A 20,632-nucleotide genomic window follows, 5' to 3' on the forward strand; every position below is an offset into this window, starting at 1 on the left:
ACACGCCCCTCATGACGCTCTGCACCGCCTTCAATCTATGGGTTCATACCTGTCCTCTCCAGCAGTCGCTCACCTCATCCTTCTCTCCATGGACATGGCACAGATGTTCCTCCAGCGTCGGTCCAGGCTGCGAGTGGTCTGCTGGATGGAGTCGCTCTCCGAGTCACTGCCACAGGCATCGGCATCATGGAGCAAGACGTCGCACAGCGTCAGCACCGACGCTACACTCTCAGTGTGCTGCTCAATGTCACGCTGCAGATCCTGCGGGTCAAACAATGAAAATCAATAGTTCAGTTTCTCCCACGAGTTTAGTTTGTGTGTTCAGTTAGTTGCTGCCTGTTCAAAGCTTGAGCTTTACAGTCGAACACGCAGATTATTAATTGGACAGTGTTTTTGCTTGGAGGTGGAGGGAGACCCATGTCAAAATCCACCAGACAGACGATAATTTACAGCAAAAGAGGATGGCTCAGCGTCTACAGATATTCAGACTGTGACTCTGAAGGGTCTGCAATGTACAGCCAAGAGTCTCCACTGCTGCACATGTGCAGAAGTGATTTCTGACTGGCTTGGTGCTGCAGCTTCCACCGCTACCAATCATTTCTCAGAAAAATGCCTGCCATTATTTGATTTAGTTATTTGCATTTTCTGGAGCTTGCTCGGTTGTCATGGAGATAGCTCAGTAGTCATCATGTCAACTAAATATGGATCTTCACTAAAATAGCATTAATGGATTCAAACGATCAACCACGAGTCAGAAGCCTGTCAGAGAAATAGGAAAGAATGATGATGACAGCCGATGGAAGGGGCAATATTTCACGGAGCAGTAACTTTTCATCACACGAGTGAATGTTTATACATAGGTCACATGACAACATCTAAACTGTCTCCACAATCTGAGTTAAAGCTACGGTTAGAGGCAGTTTTTTTTTAATGACGCCTCTGTTTTCAAACTTCAAAAGATGGATTTCAACTGGAAAGCAAACAAGTTTTAAAAGGTTGAATTTTTTTTTTTTTTTTTTTTTAGAGAGAGAGATCTGTCTGGAGCAGTTCACCACCATCTGTAATCTATAAAGAATCTTGAGCACAGAGCCATCATTTATTTTTTGCATAGTTGAAGTTGACCGTTCCATTCTTAAAGGATCATTTCTGCATTTTTAAGCCTGATGTTTGTATGGTCAATCAGGTCATGTGACCATGTGTCTAACGTTTATATGGTCAATCAGGTCATGTGACCATGAGTCTAACGTTTATATGGTCAATCAGGTCATGTGACCATGAGTCTAACGTTTATATGGTCAATCAGGTCATGTGACCATGAGTCTAATGTTTTGGGCCAAGCATTATTTACTTTATTCATTTGAAGGGTTTTTTTCTTTTACAATCCAGTCACAGTGGGCAGTTTGAAACTGGGAGCATATATATTTTGAAAGCTAAGCAGCGACATCGTTTGGTCAACCTGAAATTACAGGCAGGCTTGAGATCAGTTTTCCCCAGGAGCACCGACCCGTCTGAATGACGAAGGAAGCATGCGTTCGTAAACTCCTTACCTGTGGAGTGTGCGTTTCATTTAGTTTTCTTTGCAGTACTCGATACTGCACTTTTGTTTAATTTTTTTTAGTTGAATTTTAATTCATCAGTTTTGCTTAATGTGATCAGCATTACATGGCTCGTGGTAAGACTCAGACCACTTTTTTTTTTAAGCGGTAGAGTCAGATGGATTTTTTTGTTTATTTTAGCTCTTCCTGAACGCATCATACTGTAAAATACGAACATTTTGGGTTGGTGAATAAGCAGGATGATGAACATCTCACTCTCTGAATATACTTTTCAGCGCTCATCTGGATGAGGGAGCGAAGATTAAGCGAGTATTAAATTAAAGTTAAGTCCATCCATCCATCCATTTTCTTCCACTTATTCCTATTAAGGGCTGCAGGGGGGGCTGGAGCCTATCCCAGCGTCAACGGGCGAGAGGAAGGGTTCACCCTGGACAGGTCGCCAGTCCATCACAGGGCCAACATACAGAGACAAACAACCATTCACACTCACAGCCACACCTACAGTCAATTTAGAGTATCAGTCAGGCTCGTCCCCTCTTGATGTCTTTGGACTGTGGGAAGAAGCTGGAGTACCAGAGAGAACCCACACAGGAACAGGGAGAACATGCAGACTCCACACAGAAAGATCCCGTACCTGAGCCAGGACTCGAACCCGGAACCTTCTTGCTGTGAGGCGACAGTGCTGACCACTGCACTGTCGTGCAGCTCTAAAGTTAAGTCTTCAACTACTAACACAGTCAGCAGTTAAGTCACCAAAAAGAGGTTGCAGCTGCTCGGTACAAGTGGAGCCGTTAGCTAACTTAGACTAGCTTGTGCTGTTGGTGGTGCCACAAATAAAAGGTTATGTCTTCAACACTTTCGAGCGCAGCTTAACCTAGCTTGTGTTGAGCTGCTGGTAAAAACATATTATACTTAACACATACACATACACACACACAAACACACACACACACACACACACACACACACACACACACACACAAACGCACACACCCAAGTACCATCTCTCGTCAGTTTGGAAGCTAAGATTACTTGTCATCCTCCCTCTTAAAGGACGATAACAGGCCAGCTGTCTTCTTTATGCGGAAATGTCTGGTTTGTCTAGCAGCCTATAATACACCCCTCCTTCTCTTCTTCACTGGTTTTTACTGACAGACTGAAAGCCACATCACCATCTACTGTTGTAGATATATAACATGTGGACTTGCACAAATACATTAAGAGGTGTTATCACTGTAAAAAAATGTTGTATTTTTTATTGCCAAAAAGCTCCAACCAATAATTCCTTTGAAAATCTAAACCTTTGCTCTGCTTCTTCACATGAATCTGCACCAAAACGGCTCATGGCATTTCCATGAGAATCAGCTAGGTAATATTTTGTATTTATCAAGTCTTCATTACGACCCGGCTGTGCCTAGAACACGGTTCAGAAAACCTTTTGCAAGTCAAATTCAAGCACTTTCAAGGTGCATTTTCAAGCTTTTCCAGGACCTTAGAGTTGTAAGTAAAGTACACAGCCACATTTATGCTCACTCCAACTTATTACATTTCCTTATCTGAAAACCAAACTATTCTGTCAGAAAGGAATTCATTACTTTATCACTTACTAATCCCATGCAGGTAAAGAAAACAAATGTCAAATTTACACATATTGAAATCCAAAATGAAATGCAGAACAACTCTCTGCAGAAAAAAACCTGCACCGTGACCATAAAACCAGACAAACTAACAACTGCATCACAAAAAAAATAAAACTTCATCTTCTCAAACACATCTGTCATAAGCCATTTGCAAGAAAAAAGCTACACTCTCCCTTTATGAGACCTGACAACACATTCATCGCCACTTGTTTGTTCAAAGTTACCACTTTCTAGGTTGCCATGACGACGTGTAAAAGCTTAAAGAGCCCATCCACGCATGAGTCATTTCAGCCGTCCCTCATCCACTAATGGAGAGACCTGCAGCCTTTTTTGAAGTACAGGAAAAGTCCAGTGCCTTTACAGCCGCTGCCGCCTCTGCTCTCTTTCTCTTCATCCCTCACAACAATTCGCTCAGGTTTCCTTTCTCCTTTATTTCCTGCCTGTCTGTCATTTCTCTCTATCTGGACTTCAGCTCGACTGACATGAACCATCTTTCTTTAGACGTTTCCCAGTCCTGATTCACACAATTTAAATCCAATCTGCGGCTTTCCAGAGCACATTTTCTTCTGCTGTAAAGACTTTTACAAGTGCATTGAGGGGAGGTAAATTAGCAATTAGCAGGCGACTATCAGTCACATTAGCGTCAGTCTAGTTCAGTAATTCAGTTTCTAATTCAGTATCAGCTATCGATGTTGCCTTCAAGTTAACCAGTCCATCCCTAGTGCTTTTTGCAGCTCTCTGCACTTTGGAAGTTGAGAAAATATAATTTGATACAAAAGACTATTGATAGAGAGGTGAAATATTTGATTGTGTCGTTACTTCTGGAGTTGCAGTATGATCCAACCGCAGCAGGCAGTATTTGATCAGCTCAAATCCGATCAAGATATCAGATAATCACTTCAATAAAATCTCCTTTTTTGGTCTGTCAGAAGCTTCCTCTTAAACCGGGAACTCTTGCCAATCTACTTTCAAAACGTTACACATTCAACAAATGGACTAACAACCTGAAGGCCATTTCAGCGTATGAGCACATGGGACCGCCCTCTGAGGCCCGGCACTCAGCGCATTTACAGTCTCTCAGTCCAGCGTGGCAACTTCCTCCTCTTATTGCGACTTGCTGAGATTTTACTATACAGTCCACATGACTCTTCTGTTATTATGTTGCAGACAATCACAGGGTGTCCGCAGCACAAAGGGCTCAAAAATAGACAGGTGAATGGAAGGTGCTTCCTGACCTAAAACTCCCTCCAGGTGTCTCCCCTCAGAGTAGAGTCTCCATTTTTAACAGCTTTTGAGGTTTTTTTCTTACTTAATAGCAGTTCGAAAGTTGTTATCGTCCTTTCTTACTACAAATTCTCATTTGAGAACTTTTTCTCTGACAAATCAATTCTACTTACCAATGAAACTGACATGAGTGAATCAAAGGAAAGAAAATCAAAATGATGACACGGCCATCACCCTGAGAGAGAACTTTTCCCATTTTGAATTGTTTTTGTTTCAAAATGCTGATGATGATGTGAGTTGATTTACTGTATCTGATCACTATTTTACTGTTCTACAATGGGGTAAAAATCACAAGGTCACCTGCTATTGTTGAACATTTGCCTTCACATTTGCATCATGACTCTGTGACTGAGGGAGAAGCTGCCTTCGCTCACCTGCTGCTCAGCCAGCTTCCTCTGGATCTCATCGCTGTGGCAGACGCTGTAGATCAAGGGCTTGGTCAGCTCCGCCTCGATCCGGGACAGCCACGTCCGCAGGTTGCTCATGTTCTTATCGAGCTGCTGCACCGTCACCAACGTCTCCTTCAGCTTCCTCACCCTGCAGACAAAAAAAAAAAAGGTTTTCTCATCAAATTATTATTCTGAAGTTAAACAGTGAAAGAAATTATTTTAGTATCCGCTCACAATCACTCAGCCACATTTGCTAAAATATCACACAAAATTCATCCTGGTGTCTTAGTACTTTTAATGGCCACAGGTTGTTGAGGCACATGATTATTCATCAGGTTTTGACTTTTTTAATGGATACACTTGGTTATTTCTTTTTTCAACCTAAAGCACACAGCGTTTCAGTCCTTGGTTGCACCAATTGTTTGCCTCCGTCATTATCCAACCCTGAAGTTAGAAACAAGGAGAACAACAAACAAAAGCCAGTGGGATTCTTCCAATGGAGTTTGGATTATTAAAGAAAATAAAGTCTTTGGTGTGAAATGTTTATGAGACTTACATGTTTTGTTCGGCAGGAACATCTTGACAAATAAACAGGTTTTATCATCTTGCAGAGTAAATACGATTGTGGAAAGCTAATGTTAGGCTATCAAGCAGGTACAGCAAAGACATCACCACAAAGCTTTGCTCTCCTGTTTGGAGCATTTAAACTCCTAAACAATCTGTAGTTTCTTTACCCACCTGTTAAAATGCATCATTTTTAAGTTAAAAAAAAAAATCAATTAATCCTATGTCATATTTCAGGCATTTAACCAAAAGCTCATTGATTTGGAGATGAGGGAACTTTACGTTCGACAATGTTAATTGCTTGCCAGGATTTAGGACTCATTCCTGCACTCTTCTGCTGATAGTTTGCTAACACGCAGAGTGAAACCTGGGCTCAGTAAACTTGAGGTACAAATGCTATATTAATTTGGTGTTACAATGATAATGTAAGACCATACTGCAGTAATAAAGTATTTAAGATATGTTACTCAATTCAAATAATCTAACAGAAGATGATAAAAATATATCTATGGGGACTTCACTGTGTGAGCTGTACAGACATTTTTATTTCAAAACACTGCAAACTGTTGGTTTTATGTAAAAACCCGAGAGAAGCAGCTTGAACACAACCTCACTTCACTTCACACACATGCTGAACATGGCCGACCACTTGTATTCAGACTTTGTTCGCGCCAGTTAAGCTCCCCACCAGCGATGATCACTGTTATTCTCACGTATGACACAGGAGGAGCCACTGTGGCCGAGCTGCAGGCTGACCTACATGGAAGTGGCTGTTGTGTGGGAGCGAGGCTGCATTCCAGTTCAGCTCTCAGGTCACTGACCTACATCAGCTCATTCTCCCTCACAATCCAACACAAAGCAGAGGGTCAGTGCTGCGGCTGCAGGCGGTGAGAGCATTTCAGCAGCATCCACCTTTGAGTGTCTGACCCCTTCCGCACACACTGATGTCTCAAGAGTCCAGGGTGAGAGTCTGCCGTCGCCCTTCAGCAAACATTTAGTTGTGTTGAATATTCTTGTCGTGAAACTCCTGTGGTTTCCTTGGATGACAGCAACTTTGAGCAGTGAAGGACTTTTTTTTTAACATAATTCCAGAAAATTTTGAAGCAATTTGCACTTTTTGTGAGTGTTTTGTCAGCCCAGCATGCCTTGTGTTTTTGGAGAGGCACGGTGACCCAGCAAGGACTTTAAAGCTAATACTGATTTAAGTTACAAACCCTGGTCACAATGGAGCATTCATGTTAAACAAGACAGCCAAAATTTCTGGTTGCCAGTTGGACATTTCAACTAGAATTTGACTTCCTACTGGACTAAACTTAACATGATGATAATATACCACTTAAGCACTTCTTTCTTGGTTGGGTCGAAGTAAATCAGTTGAGCAGGCGGTGCTGTTTATCTTCCACCTGTAGACAGACATGCTGCAACGTTTGTGTGTGCTAAATACCCGCTGGACTGTTATCAACTGCTATTGAGAACGTGATGTCAACATGGGCTTGTTTTTACTTCTTCCAATGCCAGGCAACTTGTCATATGTCCTTGTGACATCACTCCCAATTTTGAAGTCTGATGTTTATGGAGGTCTACAAACAGCATGTAAAAGGTGGAACCCTTATATAAAACTGGCAATTTGGAAAATTTCTAAATGATTGGAGACATCAAAAATGACATTTTTGGACCAATGGATGTGTTTGTAAATTTCAAATCTCAGTCAACCACACTTGAAGCAATTCTTTTATACAGTAGATGACCTTTGTGGTACAAGGGCAACTAGCTACACTTAAGTAATAGCTAGTCATGGATGAAAACACTTTGTCCAAATCCCACAGCATTGACCAGGACGACTACTGACAGACTGACAGAGCAGAGAGAGCTGCTGCCGACAGTTCCTGTACTAACTTGGCTTTAGGCCACATGAAAGCATCACAGCATAACTGCAAAAAATATTTCTATAAGACAGTAAGATGTAAGGAGGACAGATGTAGAGGAAGCCAAATGGAAGTAAAAAAGATCTAGATGCTCCGTGAAGCCAACTTGTACTTCTGCATTCAATCAACGCGAGTAGCTACAGTGATACGGTTAAATAAGTTCCCATACGACAAAGACTGATGTTAAAAACTCAGATAAAAAATTAATTTAATTACATTACTTTTTATCCAAATTATCAAAGAAATTTTCATTTGAAAACCCAATCACTAAAATACTTGTTTGAAGCAGTTGTAGTTTCAGCTCAAAAATGATGGGAACAAGCCGGTTTTCTAGATGCCACAAAGGTTCAAGGACCCTGATCAAAACTGGTTCAAGAGCCTGCTCTCTGTCGGTAAAATATGGCCGAAAAAGGGGGCATAAACTAGCACTTTCATTGGTCTTATTTAAACCCCTCAATATTTAAATGATTCTAAAAATGTTATGCCTGAATTAACTATTCAGATTGAAGAAGCTGGGTAAATCAGGTGTGGGTTCTAATTATAACAGAATGATTCCGAACTGCTGCTGTGCTAGAAGTGTCAGGTCTGTGTTAGCTAAAAAGCACAGCCAACATCGGAGAGGCACGTCCTTCCCTCTCTGGCCATTTTTGCAAATTGATGCTTTGCATATTCAGGAGCCATCTTTGATGTCGATGTTGCACTAGTAGGTGTGTGTTACTGATGCACATGCTGGTGTGTGTTTGCATGTATGCATGCAGGTGTGAGCTCAGTGTGATGATGTGGCAGTAGATGGAGGAGCGGAGAGCGACATGCTGCAGCCATCATGGATGAACATGTAAAGGCTCACTGCATCCACGTGGAAAATAATCACACACACACACACACACACACACACACACACCTACTGCCTGCATAAATACCGACACACACTGCAGCTCTATTGAATTAGCTGTGAATGCCTTGGCTAGCGTCTGCCTGCCTACAAGCCTGTACCGACAAAAGCCCAACCCATCCCCCTTCCCCACTCCTGCTCCCCGTCTCTCCTCCTTCATCTCGTTATCACAACAAAACAAGCCATCTACTGCTCCTCCACCTCAACAGCTCCACGCCGGCTGGGTGTGCCAGGCGTGATGAGTGCTCTGCATCAGGGCGCGAAGTACTTACAGGCTGGTGAGGAGGCTACTCCATGGCGACTGCTCATCTGCTTGCAAACACTGCCCCCCTTTTTTTCTCCAACTCTGCCCCCCCCCCCCCCCCAATCCTCTTCTAGCTCCACCACACAGCTGGATACAGCTGCAGGTTCACTTAAGGATAGTCAGGGGCAACCCTGCTGCAACTAACAATTCAGACGTGTCAGGTATTCTAGTAATGTCTGGATTCATAGTTGCATCTGCAGACACCCAGAGCTCCACATTCTCTGTCTTCATACATTTTTCAAGTGCCATTGAGTGGCATCAATGATGGGAAAAATACATAGTGGCACATTTCAAATTTTTACAGGTTTTTCTTCACCAATTTTTCACTTAATTTTGGTCGAGCTGGCTTCAGATGTGCACTGAGGAGGAAGGTTTTTTTTTTACAGGAACTGGGTGATGGAAATTATATTTTTCAAACTGAATTTTAAATATAGAATCAAGTGCTAAAATATCAGTTTAAGATAATTGTGTAATATCAGTTTAAGATAAGACAACTACATAAGCAAGAAAGGAGGGATGAAGAAAGAAAATGGAAAATCTCCCAAAAAAGTGTATTTTTACAGCTTCTGGTTCTCATGAAGTATAAATGCGACAGTAAAAAGAATTATTTTTTTCAAAGCCACTGACTGTGCCAGCAGTCAGTGAGATTTTATGATGCATTTTTACATTTTGTGGCTGTGATAAATGTAGTTTTATATTCAACTTTTACACATTTGCCAGGAAGGTTTTGGGGTTCAGGAGAATAAACAGCAATGTCGTTAATTTCCATTTTTAATTGCTACTTCAACAATCACTCATCAAAATTGCAGATGGTTTATCGTGTGCATGCCTAGGTGTCTCTGTATGTATGAGTATTTACAAGCATGTATGAGAAATGGAGCTTGAAACAAACAACAAAAGTGCAGTATCATATACAACCAGGCCGGTCGCACCGCACTTTAGAACCAGTACAATGCTGCAGCAGCTAGAACAAGTTGGAACACTTAAGACAAAATAATATTGAAATAAATCCAGATTAAAGATTACAGGTGTAATCTGTCACAAGAGCCCCCTGGGTCTGAAGAATGAAGTAAAATATTTTGGTGGTCAAGGACAGTGTGACAGGCACGTTATTCTGCTCTACTTCCATGTGCTTCCTGGTCATTCAGACAGATGAACCACATCTGCAGTTACCAGAATGTTTAAAGGTTCCAGTCTGACAGGGGCTCACAGATGCACTAAGAATTCAACCACAACACCCGACACTCAAGCATTAAATGAAATATGGTTTGGTACGGAGGGGGAAGATCAAAACATCTGTCTTATATTTGAATTTTAGTGTAAGAAAAAGATGACACATCCACACTCCAGAAATCACAATCCAGCTCAAATGCTAAGCACCAAGAACTCCTTCATTGATGTCTGATACACAGAAAAACATTTATCCAAGTCATCTGAAAGGGAATATCAAACAAAGTACACAATAACTCAACCCACACACTTGGATATAAACACAAAGACAGCGAAAATCGTGCAACTCTTTGTCCAAACACCCCTCGTCACTTTGGCAACGGAGTCAGCCAGCATCAAGAAAAGCTTGGCATCACCATGAACAGATCTATGAGCACTTGAGAGTTGAAAAGTCTTTTTTTTATGTGTCAGCTATAAACCACAAAACATGACTGTAACGAAAGAGTAAAAGCGTCACTTGAAACTTTAGAAACAAAAAAACCCTCAATTAAGGGCAATAAAGGCAGCACATGTCCCAGGTGTGAGGAGATCCACGGGGATTGTTTGTTAAGACAAACATCTGCCTTGTGTGCATCTTATCCAGACAATGAGGAGAGAGCATGTCAGCCTCCGGCGGCCTCCGAGGCTGAGGGCCCGTCCGCACAAAGGCTTGTGTCAGCAGGCAGCAGCTGCTGGGTGACGAAGCACCCGGTTTGTTTTGGGGGACAAAGGCAAGCAGTGGGCCAGTGTCAACGTGTCTAATCCCTGGGCAAGTCAAACCTCAGCAGTCATCTGCCAGAATTTAGTGAGGCAGGACACAGACAAAAGGCAGCGGGGCACTGCGGTCATCACTGATTCAGCTCCTCCTGAACACCATCAGCTCTTATCCAAACATGTGACACGATGCTGGAGGACTCAACCAAACAACCAGCAGGAGCGCTGACTCAATGTACTGCTATGAACTTCTGCTCTTCGTAAGACTCCACAGTCAAAGGGAGACCAAGGACTGAGGGCAGAGACAGGAACAGACAGGTACTCTAGATTTTTACAGTTGAATCTATGCTTGAGACCTGAAACTTTTTATTGATACCCTCATCTACTTATGTCTGGTCTACTGTAACGTCCTTTTTCCACAATGAGCCAGCCAGCACCACAATTCCGCCACCAGGCTATTAACCAACACCAGCCATAGATCTGACATCATCCTATCCTCCCTCTTCACACTCCCCTTTCCACTGAATTTAGAAACTATTTCAAAATACAACAATGGCATCACCTCTGAGGCCCTTCAAGGTCCTGCCTCATGAACACTGACATCATCTGAACTTGGCCTATTCTTTGCCCCCCCCCACAAAAACAAATGACCCTCTCAGGGTGGAGCGCTGGTGAGATCGCCTGTTAATGCTCTCAAAAAGCTTCTTAACAGGGATGCAAAATATCTGTTTTTTTAGATGCTATCCAGTATGTCAATAATTTCTACCTGATTTGTCTGATTCATGATATTTATGTACTATTTATGTAGTGTTTTATGTTAGAAATACTCGAAATGTCAAAAAATTTGGACCAATACAATATTGTTTATCAGGCTGAAACCGATATATTTCTGAAAAAGACAATATCTGTCGATGCTGATAGAGTGGAGATATCGCCATGTAACCCTACCTTGAAAAAATATTTTCACCCAAAGTGTTTTCTGCCTCACAAAATGGCACTGCGATCTACAAGCAGTTTGTCGGACTGAACATACCAGGGCAGTTTTGCTGTTGTTTTGTTGCTGTTGTTAGCCATCAGCCATTTCAGATCAACTTCCACCACAAACCACAACAAGATGGGGAACGCTCTGATTGATGTGGGGTCTGTTCAGAATGGTAGTTTAACATTTTCACAGGTGAACGGTGAAAATGCAGAATTACAACAGAGTGAATGTTGGACTTGCATTCAGCAAAAATAGCAAATTAATTGCTTGATATCTATTTTGGCATATCAACTTTAAAGGTGATGATATGTCAATGCGGCGCGGTGGTGCAGTGGTCAGCTCTGTCCTCTCACATCAAGAAGGTTCCGGGTTTGAGTCCCGGCTCCAGCATGGGATCTTTCTGTGTGGAGTCTGCATGTTCTCCCTGTGCCTGTGTGGGTTCTCTCTGGTACTCCAGCTTCCTCCCACAGTCCAAAGACATGCAATTGGGGACGAGGCTGACTGATACTCTAAATTGACTGTAGGTGTGAATGTGAGACTAAATGGTTGTTTGTCTCTATGTGTTGGTCGTGTGATGGACTGGCGACCTGTCCAGGGTGAACCTCGCCTCTCGCCCATAACCGCTGGGATAGGCTCCAGCCCCTCGCGACCCTTTACAGAAATAAGCGGAAGACAATGGATGGATATGTCAATGCAACTTGTTTCTGCTGCCCTCAAATGGCCAAAAAATACTTTCACGCATGTTTAATTCTGCCCAGTAATCATGATGTACCTCAAGTGAAGCTACTTGAGCTGGTTTGATTGAGCCAGCATCTACTAGCCATTGGTGCTACTGCTACTTCTATGTCAACATCCAGAATACTGTGATATTATTGGTGGGGAAGGTTTGTTGAGAAAACTCAGTTGTAATCAGCACCTTAATTCTAATCAGCTTCTCCTAGTGAGGTGTATTAATGGCTCACGAGGCTGAGGGGTGGGGGGTTGCGCTCTGCCAGCATGCGTGACTAGATTAGATTACTGGGAGGGTAAATTAGGCCCGAAGCACAAAGCTACTTTTAGCTCAATGTCTACTTTTTACCCACCAACACACACTTAGATTTTTTTTCCCCAATCAGGACAATATTTGTAAAAAAAAAAAGCAAATAAAGCAAAGACTTCTACTTGCACACTGCAATATTTCAAAAGATGGATCACAAGGGTTTAAAAGTTTGATCTGAAATACAACAAAATCAAAAAGCGCTTCAAGTGTGAAGACGTGTCTGGTCTCTCTGACAATTGAGCGTCTGAAGTCTGGTTGTGGACTTGCTGTGATGGGAGTGGTGAAAAGGTTTTAAGCAGCTTGTGACCAGTATGAGCAGACAGTCACCCTCCTTTATCTGCTTAGTGGTTTCCAGCCCCTCACCACAGTCTGACACAGACCACGCTGAGCCTCAAATCCTGCAATCAGGCTCAGGATCTAAACGTCATGTTTGTGTGATAATTGCCACATATGTTCAGGTAAAATGATGGGGTCATCAGCTCAGGTTGTATTGTTGTTATGTTCAGGATAAAATTGGGTCCTCGTGTCACCCCAAATCACTCTCTGACACCACTGAGGCTCAGGATAAGGAGTGAAATCTGGTGGAAGACGTCAAACCAGTGAGCGAATATTGTGCCAATTCTCCTGCAAAGTTCACCACACACAGCAGGAACCCTCTGCAGTCACTGTGTTCCTGAGATGACTGTGTTGAATAGTTGAGCACTGATTCAGAACAGTGTTAAAATCCTTATGATAATGGGAACAGTTGGTTGCTCTAGTAACCGGAAGTGCAAAAGATTAATTTGCTATCACAAAAAAAATAACCATTTGTATTATTAAATGGGGTATTGATATCATGAAATCTGTTAATCGGGATGATTCCTGACATAAAATTTCAAGGTCAACCAGGAATTAATATTTTCCATGTCTGAGCAGTAACAAAAATTAAATTCCAGCACAGTCAAGAGGCTCGTGCCTCAGCAGCAGCTCATTAACAGGCTTAGCCTCGTTCTGCTGGTCAGTCTGTGAGGGGGACGGGAGGATGAGGGGTGGGGGTAGCTGAGAGGGAAGGGCAGATCTACTCTTGTCCCCCTCCACTCCTGCCCCCCCTCTGTTGTTGGAAAGGGAGGGCAGGTCTGTGACAACAGACTGGCTACACGTCTGTAGTATCGCTCTCTCGCTTGTTGCTTTACTGGAGGCTGTGAAGTAAACAGTTGCGGGACAATGGGAGAAGTTACACAGTTTTTAAGTTACAATTATCTAATAAACATTTATATTCTGACAGAGAATCAAGATGGAATATTAGAAAATTAGAATCGAGAGCTGAAACTGACGGTATTCACTTATCAGCTGACTTCATGTGTAGATCATCATCAGAATGATGGTGCAGATCCAACTGTCGAACCAGATTCCACGCCAAAGCTCGCTTTTGTTTTGTTTTAAAAGCCTTCCCCCCCTTTTCTGCCCAACTTTCCATCACTGTCCTGGTTTCTCCAGATAAAATCACAACCTCCTTCTTCTTTAGGGATGAAGATCCCGCTATCTGTCAAGTTCTTCATCCCTTCAGTGCCGACTGACCCAGGGAGGTGCTAACGCAGCGACCAGAATGCATTCCATACCCGCAAAGACACACTGTTGTCAAATGAGCAAACACCACCCTCCAGTGATTCCTGGTGTTGCATTCTTCTGCTGCTGTTTTATAGCAGTTACAGTGTCACGCTGAAATTGGATTTCCTGCCACACTGCTATGACACCAAGAACCCCAGGAGTATATGGGCCAAGTGCTAAGAAGACTGGATGAATAGTTGCAAACAAAAGTTGGCTAGTTCATTCATTTATGGCTAACAGCTGTAGTCTTTTTCTTTTTTAACTAATTTTAATTTTCCAAACACAAAATCAGTGCTACTTTCTGGTCTGGTCACTTGAGACTAAAAAATATGGCTGTTGGTTAAACCTGATATCAGCTAAGGCCTCTAGCACTTAATTTGTCTCCTTGTGTGAGAGAATCTGTCTGAGGAGCCTGGGCCACTGACCAGCAACCATATGGCAGGTTTAAGTCAGCTATTCTCATGGAGGATTGGTCACTTCATCCCCCACAGACGTTAAAGCAGTCTGCAGCAACAAGCTGAGGCAACAAGCAGACTCTTTCTGATGTGGACTTCATGAACCTGCAATCTGATGAGTGCTTTCACAGTCACCAAACAAGCAATTATCAGGAGCAGGAATTGAATCATCAGGTTAAACGGGCGGTCCTGTTGTTTTCCAGACATGCTCCAGTAATGGTTGTGCACTCTGCTACTTTGCATCCGAGCTGCTGCAACGGCATGACACAGCTGGTCATTATTAGTGTCCTGTTTGACTGCGGGAAAGCAAAGTTAGTAAAGGACATGGAGAAGGTCGGAGGCCTCTGTTAATGCACGCAACTTTGTCTTCGAGGAAGGCCTCGACAGCAGTGAGAAACCATAATTATCCAAATCAGAACAAACCAACGTAGCCTGCAGGTAAAAGATTATTGGCTTGGTGGTGAAGCCAAAAATCTGCAGCTCAAGACCTGACAGTACAAATATAACCCTGATTCAAACAGGTCATTTTTTCTTTCCCGGTAAAAACCACAAAAATATACATGTTGGCAGAAAAACCGTGGAAGAAAAGAAAAGCCCTGAAATTGTAGAAGCTCTAATGAACTCAAAAAATTAAGGAAGAAGAAAATTGTCCTCGTAAGAAGAATAATCAGATGGGTCATGAATCAAATTGTTGACAACAACTTCTTCTGTTTGCCAGAGGCCTGGTAGCCACAGAAGTCGTGATCACAGGAAGTAGGAAACACAAGCCCGGCCATGCAACATTTGTCTAAGGAGGCAAGCGGGGGCGATGGCTGGGCCCCACGTATACTGTACTTATGGGATTTGAGGTTGACGGGCATTTGAGTAGAGTTCGCTGTTCTGATGGAGTCAGCAGTCAAAAAACCAGGTCCTGACTCCAGTCAGTCAACATATTGGCCCATCAAGGGCCTGTAACAGATATAATGTATCAGCAAAGACGTTTTAAAATATGAGGTGCTGCCGTGCTTCCACCTTGTTTATTTTACTATTTTAATTTGGTCTTCATTTAAAATGTATTTGTTTAAGAAATTAGACTTCTACCTTTACAGTCATATCAGTACAAAATTGGTGCATAATAAACACAGAGTCTATTTTCTGTCCAGCACAATAACTCAGTATATCAGCTGCATGTATAGGTAATTGGTTATCATTTCTGATATAAAATCAGTATCTAACGTAAGCTAACGCCACTCTGTCTCTGGTTTGAACTCTTTGCTGTGTATGTACGCTTCTTACTGACCCCTTCTTTTGCTTTTAATAACCCCCACTGTCACATGGAATATTCTGGTCTTGCAACTTGTTTTTTATTTCACTACTCTTCCATCATCGCTGCATTATAGAAATGCTACTCCACCATGGAGGTCAAGTTTTGGAGCTGCCTGTCTGTATAATGAGGGCAGCATGGTGGTGCAATGTTAGCAAGAAGCAAGAAAATGCAAGAAGCATGTTCTCCCTGTTCCTGCGAGGGTTTTCTCTGGTACTCCAGCTTCCTCCCACAGTCCAAAGACATCAAGAGAGGACGAGGCTGATTGATACTCTAAATTGACTGTAGGTGTGACTGTGAGTGTGAATGGTTGTCTGTCTCTATGTGTTGGTCCTGTGATGGACTGGTGACCTGTCCAGGGTGAACCCTGCCTCTTGCCCAAAAGCTGCCCCCCCCCCCCCCCCATAAGCTGAAGAAAATGGATGGATGGATGGATGGATGGATGGATGGATGTCTGCATTATAGCAAGATTATGTAAAAAATATAATGATTCGATTTTCTTCGATTGTTGTTGCCTGTTTGTTAGCAGGATATCTCAGACATGTATGGATGGATTTTGATAAAATGTGGATGACTAAGTGATGAGCCTCTGAAAGAGATCTGATCCTGGATCCTTAGGACTATTCTAGACCAATAGAAGGATAGAGCTATATGAGCTGTATTGTTCTCCTTCATGAGGGTATGTGCTCTCTGATTACTCTCTAGTTTAACTTGACATATGAAGAAACAGTTACTTTCTGCTTTGTTCTATTTGAATTGTTTCCTAGAAACTCCCTGTAAGAAGATTCAGGAGTGACTGCAGTCACAACTGACACGCCCTCAGTGTGCAGAGCTTGTTCAGGCATTTGCAGGTGTGACTCTTCTTCCATTTCACTTCATATCACCCCAGTGGTCGAGCGGATGCTTGTTCACAGTCTCAGACTCACACTGCCCAACACTGCTCACTAGAGATCAATGATAAAGTGGCAGAAAGCTGTTGGGTGGACGGCTGAGAATCTGCCTGTGGATAAATACTACTCTGTGAGCTGGGGTCAGATTTACATTGACGGATTAATAATAATATCACTCCATCCTTTATCAGCTCGGAGCTTTTCAGACTTTAATCTGCGGCCACAGAGGAGTAACAGCTGGGCTCTGCCTGCTCACGTTCTCAGAGCAAAAACCTGCGACTAGTAAATAAAGCTGCATCTGTGGTGTAAACACAAGATTCACTTTTCATAGATCAAACAGAAGCGACATGCAGAAATAATCATTTTTAAAGAGAGGCAGACAGATACGATTTGAAATAGTTTCTGCATTCACCAGGCAGCAATCAGATGTACATTTTTACACAAATGTGGCTGTTGACAGTTTATAAACCGTGGGAGCTGGTGTTCAGTTTTCTTTCCTTCTGCGTTCTGGGTTTCCTACCTGGCCTCGATGTGGTCGAACAGATGCTGCCAGCGGTCATTGATGTCCTTCAGCTTGTCGTTGATCTCCGTCTCCTTGGTTTTGTTGCTGGCAGTGATGAGTTGTTCTCCCAGCTGCTTCAGGTGGGTTTTATTCTCACTGAACAGGTTGATCTCCTCCATGCAGTCCTGACGGTGACAACAATCATGTCGTCAACATCCTCTCCAACATATTTCTTGAGCTTTTACAATGATGTGTGACACTCGTCTAAGACTAAAAACTGGTTAAATAAACAGAATAAATGCTTTCACAAATGAAAACCAGGAATGAAACCCTGTACAATGCAGTTATGTAACAACATTCATCTATTTGTTCCATATAAACAGTAACTTTTCATAACCCCGCGGCTGGGAACCAACCAACATGTTTTCCCTCCGTCCTCCAGCAGCTGTACATCCCACTGGGAGTGAAGCATTTTGTTTGCCAAGAATTGCTGAACTGATTGTGTTTCTTTGACTTTTGTGCTTCTATTTTGGATTATGCTTTAATGTTACATGGTTTGTTTTTTTGTTTGTATTAATTTTGGTTTCTTGTTACTTTGTTTCTCTGTAGTCCACATAAAAAGTTACTACAGTCCAGTCCCTTTATTATTTTGTTTTTCAATGTGTAAAATGAACCTCTGGTCGTCCACGGTGGTTATCACAATCGTATTCTAATTACTTAGTTAGGGTATATTTTATTTTGAAAATTGACTTGTGTTTCAATGCTGCTTTTAGCCTCTTTTAAGGTGGGAATATTATGCCTCTGTTCCGCCTCGCCGCCTGGATAAAGTACGATGAGACAAATTAGAGGGGCAGCAGAAAAGCTCACTCACAACACAGAGGCGGTTGAGGTAACACTTAACAGCCTCTGTTGTGGAAAGTCCAGAGGTCGGGTGGCAATATGCAGACTTTGGCTGGTTCTGTGTAAACAAGCCATTTTTACAGAGACATTGTGATAACCTCTGCGTAAAAAAAGGCCTTTGACTCTGGCTTCCTGTCTTACCACCTACTTAAACTAAAGGCATAGGGTTTTGGAAAAATAAATTTACATAACTTTTCAAGGCCACTGATAAAGATTTTTATGAACTTACATCCTCTTCTTATATATGAAAAATCAGACCAGTTTCGAAACAAAGAAATGCATCCGTTTACATCCAGTTTCAGCCTAAAAAGAGTATTGAGGGATTTAAATAGACTTGACTTGATTAACTAACGCAGAACCAGCTCCTGCCATGACTCACAGCAAAACACTGAATTTAAAGCTCCCAGGCTTGAAAAGGGATTAAAACTCCCGCCAGGGTTCTAACTTTGGGTTTCAGTAGCAGCAATAGCTTTCGGTTAGCTCCTCCTCTTGTGGTCACCCCCCACCCATACACACACACCATGACAAATGAAGGGGGCCATGAGTTCCACACAAAACAAACCCACATGGTCCTGCTGGGCTTGAAACAGCTGTCGCCTCTTTTACAATTGGGAGGAGATTCACAGATTTCTAAAAAGCCCAGAGCCTCCCTGAACTGCCCAGACCAGCCCATCACAGACCTCTGCAATCCAGACCCAAGCGCCCCTTTGTCACTCAGACTGGCACCGTCCAGACAGGCACGTGCTTTTACTGCCCAGACCTGTGTGTCCCTCAACCACAAAGACTGGAACTGGTCTGGTTGCCTGTGTAAGACATCCCACACCCCCTCATACCTTGATCATTCAGACCAGCATGCCCCACACCCCCTCACCTCTTAACCATTCAGACCAGCACATCTCAGACCTATTATCTATCTATTATCATGACAGTGTTGAAGGGGGCGTGTCTAACTGCAGCAGCCTCTCACCTTCTTCAGTTTCTCCACCATCTCCTCGATGTTGAGGTCGGAGTTGTGCGCCACCTTGTTCTCCATCTGCGTCAGCCAGTCACACAGCTCCTTGTTCTTCTCGTTGAAGATGATCCACGCGTTTAGGCGGTCGGCGATCTCCTGTTTACGCAGAGACACCTGACGCAGAGAGAGAGAGGAAGTGAGACAGATCCCTTTAAGATGCCTGATCCATCTCACATTATTAGTGATGCATATGCAGCTGGAGTAGCAGGCAGTTTGATCTTATTTGTGCTGAATTAGATTGTTTTTTTCGCGGCCAGTCAGTAAATAGGTAAGATATTCAGTGATGTTCGATGGGGACAGTGACAGTTCACCACAGCCTCAAAAATCTTTTTCTTCTTCTTCTTTCAATCGCAGACTGGTACTTCAGAATAAAAACAGCCCTCTGTCTGACCTACATTATTCTAATCTAATAATCTATGTGAAGTGTACTAATGAAATCCAGCAACACCACTCACAGTAACACAAATGGGAGGCCTGGAATTGAACAAATCCAATAAAAACAACCAGGTTTTTAAAAGCATTTATGGTCTTCCATTATTCAATAAACCACAGCCTAAGGCTAGCAATTAGCTCGCCAAACTGAGCATCTTAAACTGATGGTGTTGGTGTACATGATGCTGCACTTCTCAAACAAAACAGCAGGGATGCAAGATACCCAATAATTTAGAACTTATTTGGTCAATATCTGACAGCTCCCCGTGTCGCTATTATCTCTGTAAAGAGAAGTTTACACGGAAGTCACAAATTTTGAATACTGAAAACACAAGTAAATAATTTCAATTTGAAAATATGTAGAAAAGCCAATAAATCACATTTACTGCCTTGATTCTTCATCGTGTTATTTTCTTTTTTATAAATGGCAGATGATGAACTTGAGCGATATGGGAGTGAAAACAGGTGGGCTTCAACTTTCCCAGCTCCAGTACAGAGCAGCACCGAACTTCCAGTAGGGGGAAGGTGAAGACGGGACAGAGCTGGATAGATGATACCAGCAGATTTACAGAGAAAGAAGCAAAACCTGTTGCTCAAAAACCATCAGAAGTAAAAGTGAAAAAAAGTGAAAGTCTTAATGATAGCTATGATTCCCCTCCCCCCACAAACTAATTTAAATACAAAAGCTCTTCTTCCTGACGCTCATCTCAACATTTCTCTCCCGTCACCATCTGTCCAACCACCCCCCTCCCCCACTAGCCCAGCCCAGACCTGTTGGCCCCCCTAAAAAGACCCACTCACTCTTCCCAAATTCACTCCTCATTAACGGCTCAGACTTTTATAGTGGGTTGAAAACACACATGACCTCATGAACTTGACATGAATGTAGAACAGCACGTGAGGACAAAGACGTCAGATGACTCCTCTTTACTCAACAACCTTTGATTTAATATAGAAAATTACATTTCTGGTTCGAACCTTAACACCAACTCTCCCCACTGCCTCTTTGTCCCGGAGCCATCGGAGCTGTTAAATGAGACGCCGCAATCCGAC

The 20,632-nt window shown here is 42.7% G+C and overlaps 1 protein-coding gene across 1 annotated transcript in view; it reads right to left on the bottom strand.

The window, feature by feature from the left end:
• The window catches only part of syne2b (spectrin repeat containing, nuclear envelope 2b), a 157,292-nt gene that overhangs the window by 11,892 nt on the left and 124,768 nt on the right, over nucleotides 1–20,632 (bottom strand). Inside the window, exons 111-114 of the mRNA XM_086183457.1 lie at nucleotides 19,103–19,261; nucleotides 17,254–17,420; nucleotides 4,855–5,017; nucleotides 74–261 (exon numbers count right to left, since the gene is read on the bottom strand). Coding sequence (XP_086039583.1) covers nucleotides 74–261; nucleotides 4,855–5,017; nucleotides 17,254–17,420; nucleotides 19,103–19,261 — 677 coding nt within the window. The remainder of the gene's footprint in view (nucleotides 1–73; nucleotides 262–4,854; nucleotides 5,018–17,253; nucleotides 17,421–19,102; nucleotides 19,262–20,632) is intronic.

Source organism: Aulostomus chinensis, chromosome 17 (assembly GCF_037954235.1).
Source record: "Aulostomus chinensis isolate RoL2024-O1b breed Wild chromosome 17, RoL_Achi_v1.0, whole genome shotgun sequence".
In the NCBI taxonomy this organism is placed as follows: Eukaryota; Metazoa; Chordata; class Actinopteri; order Syngnathiformes; family Aulostomidae; genus Aulostomus; species Aulostomus chinensis.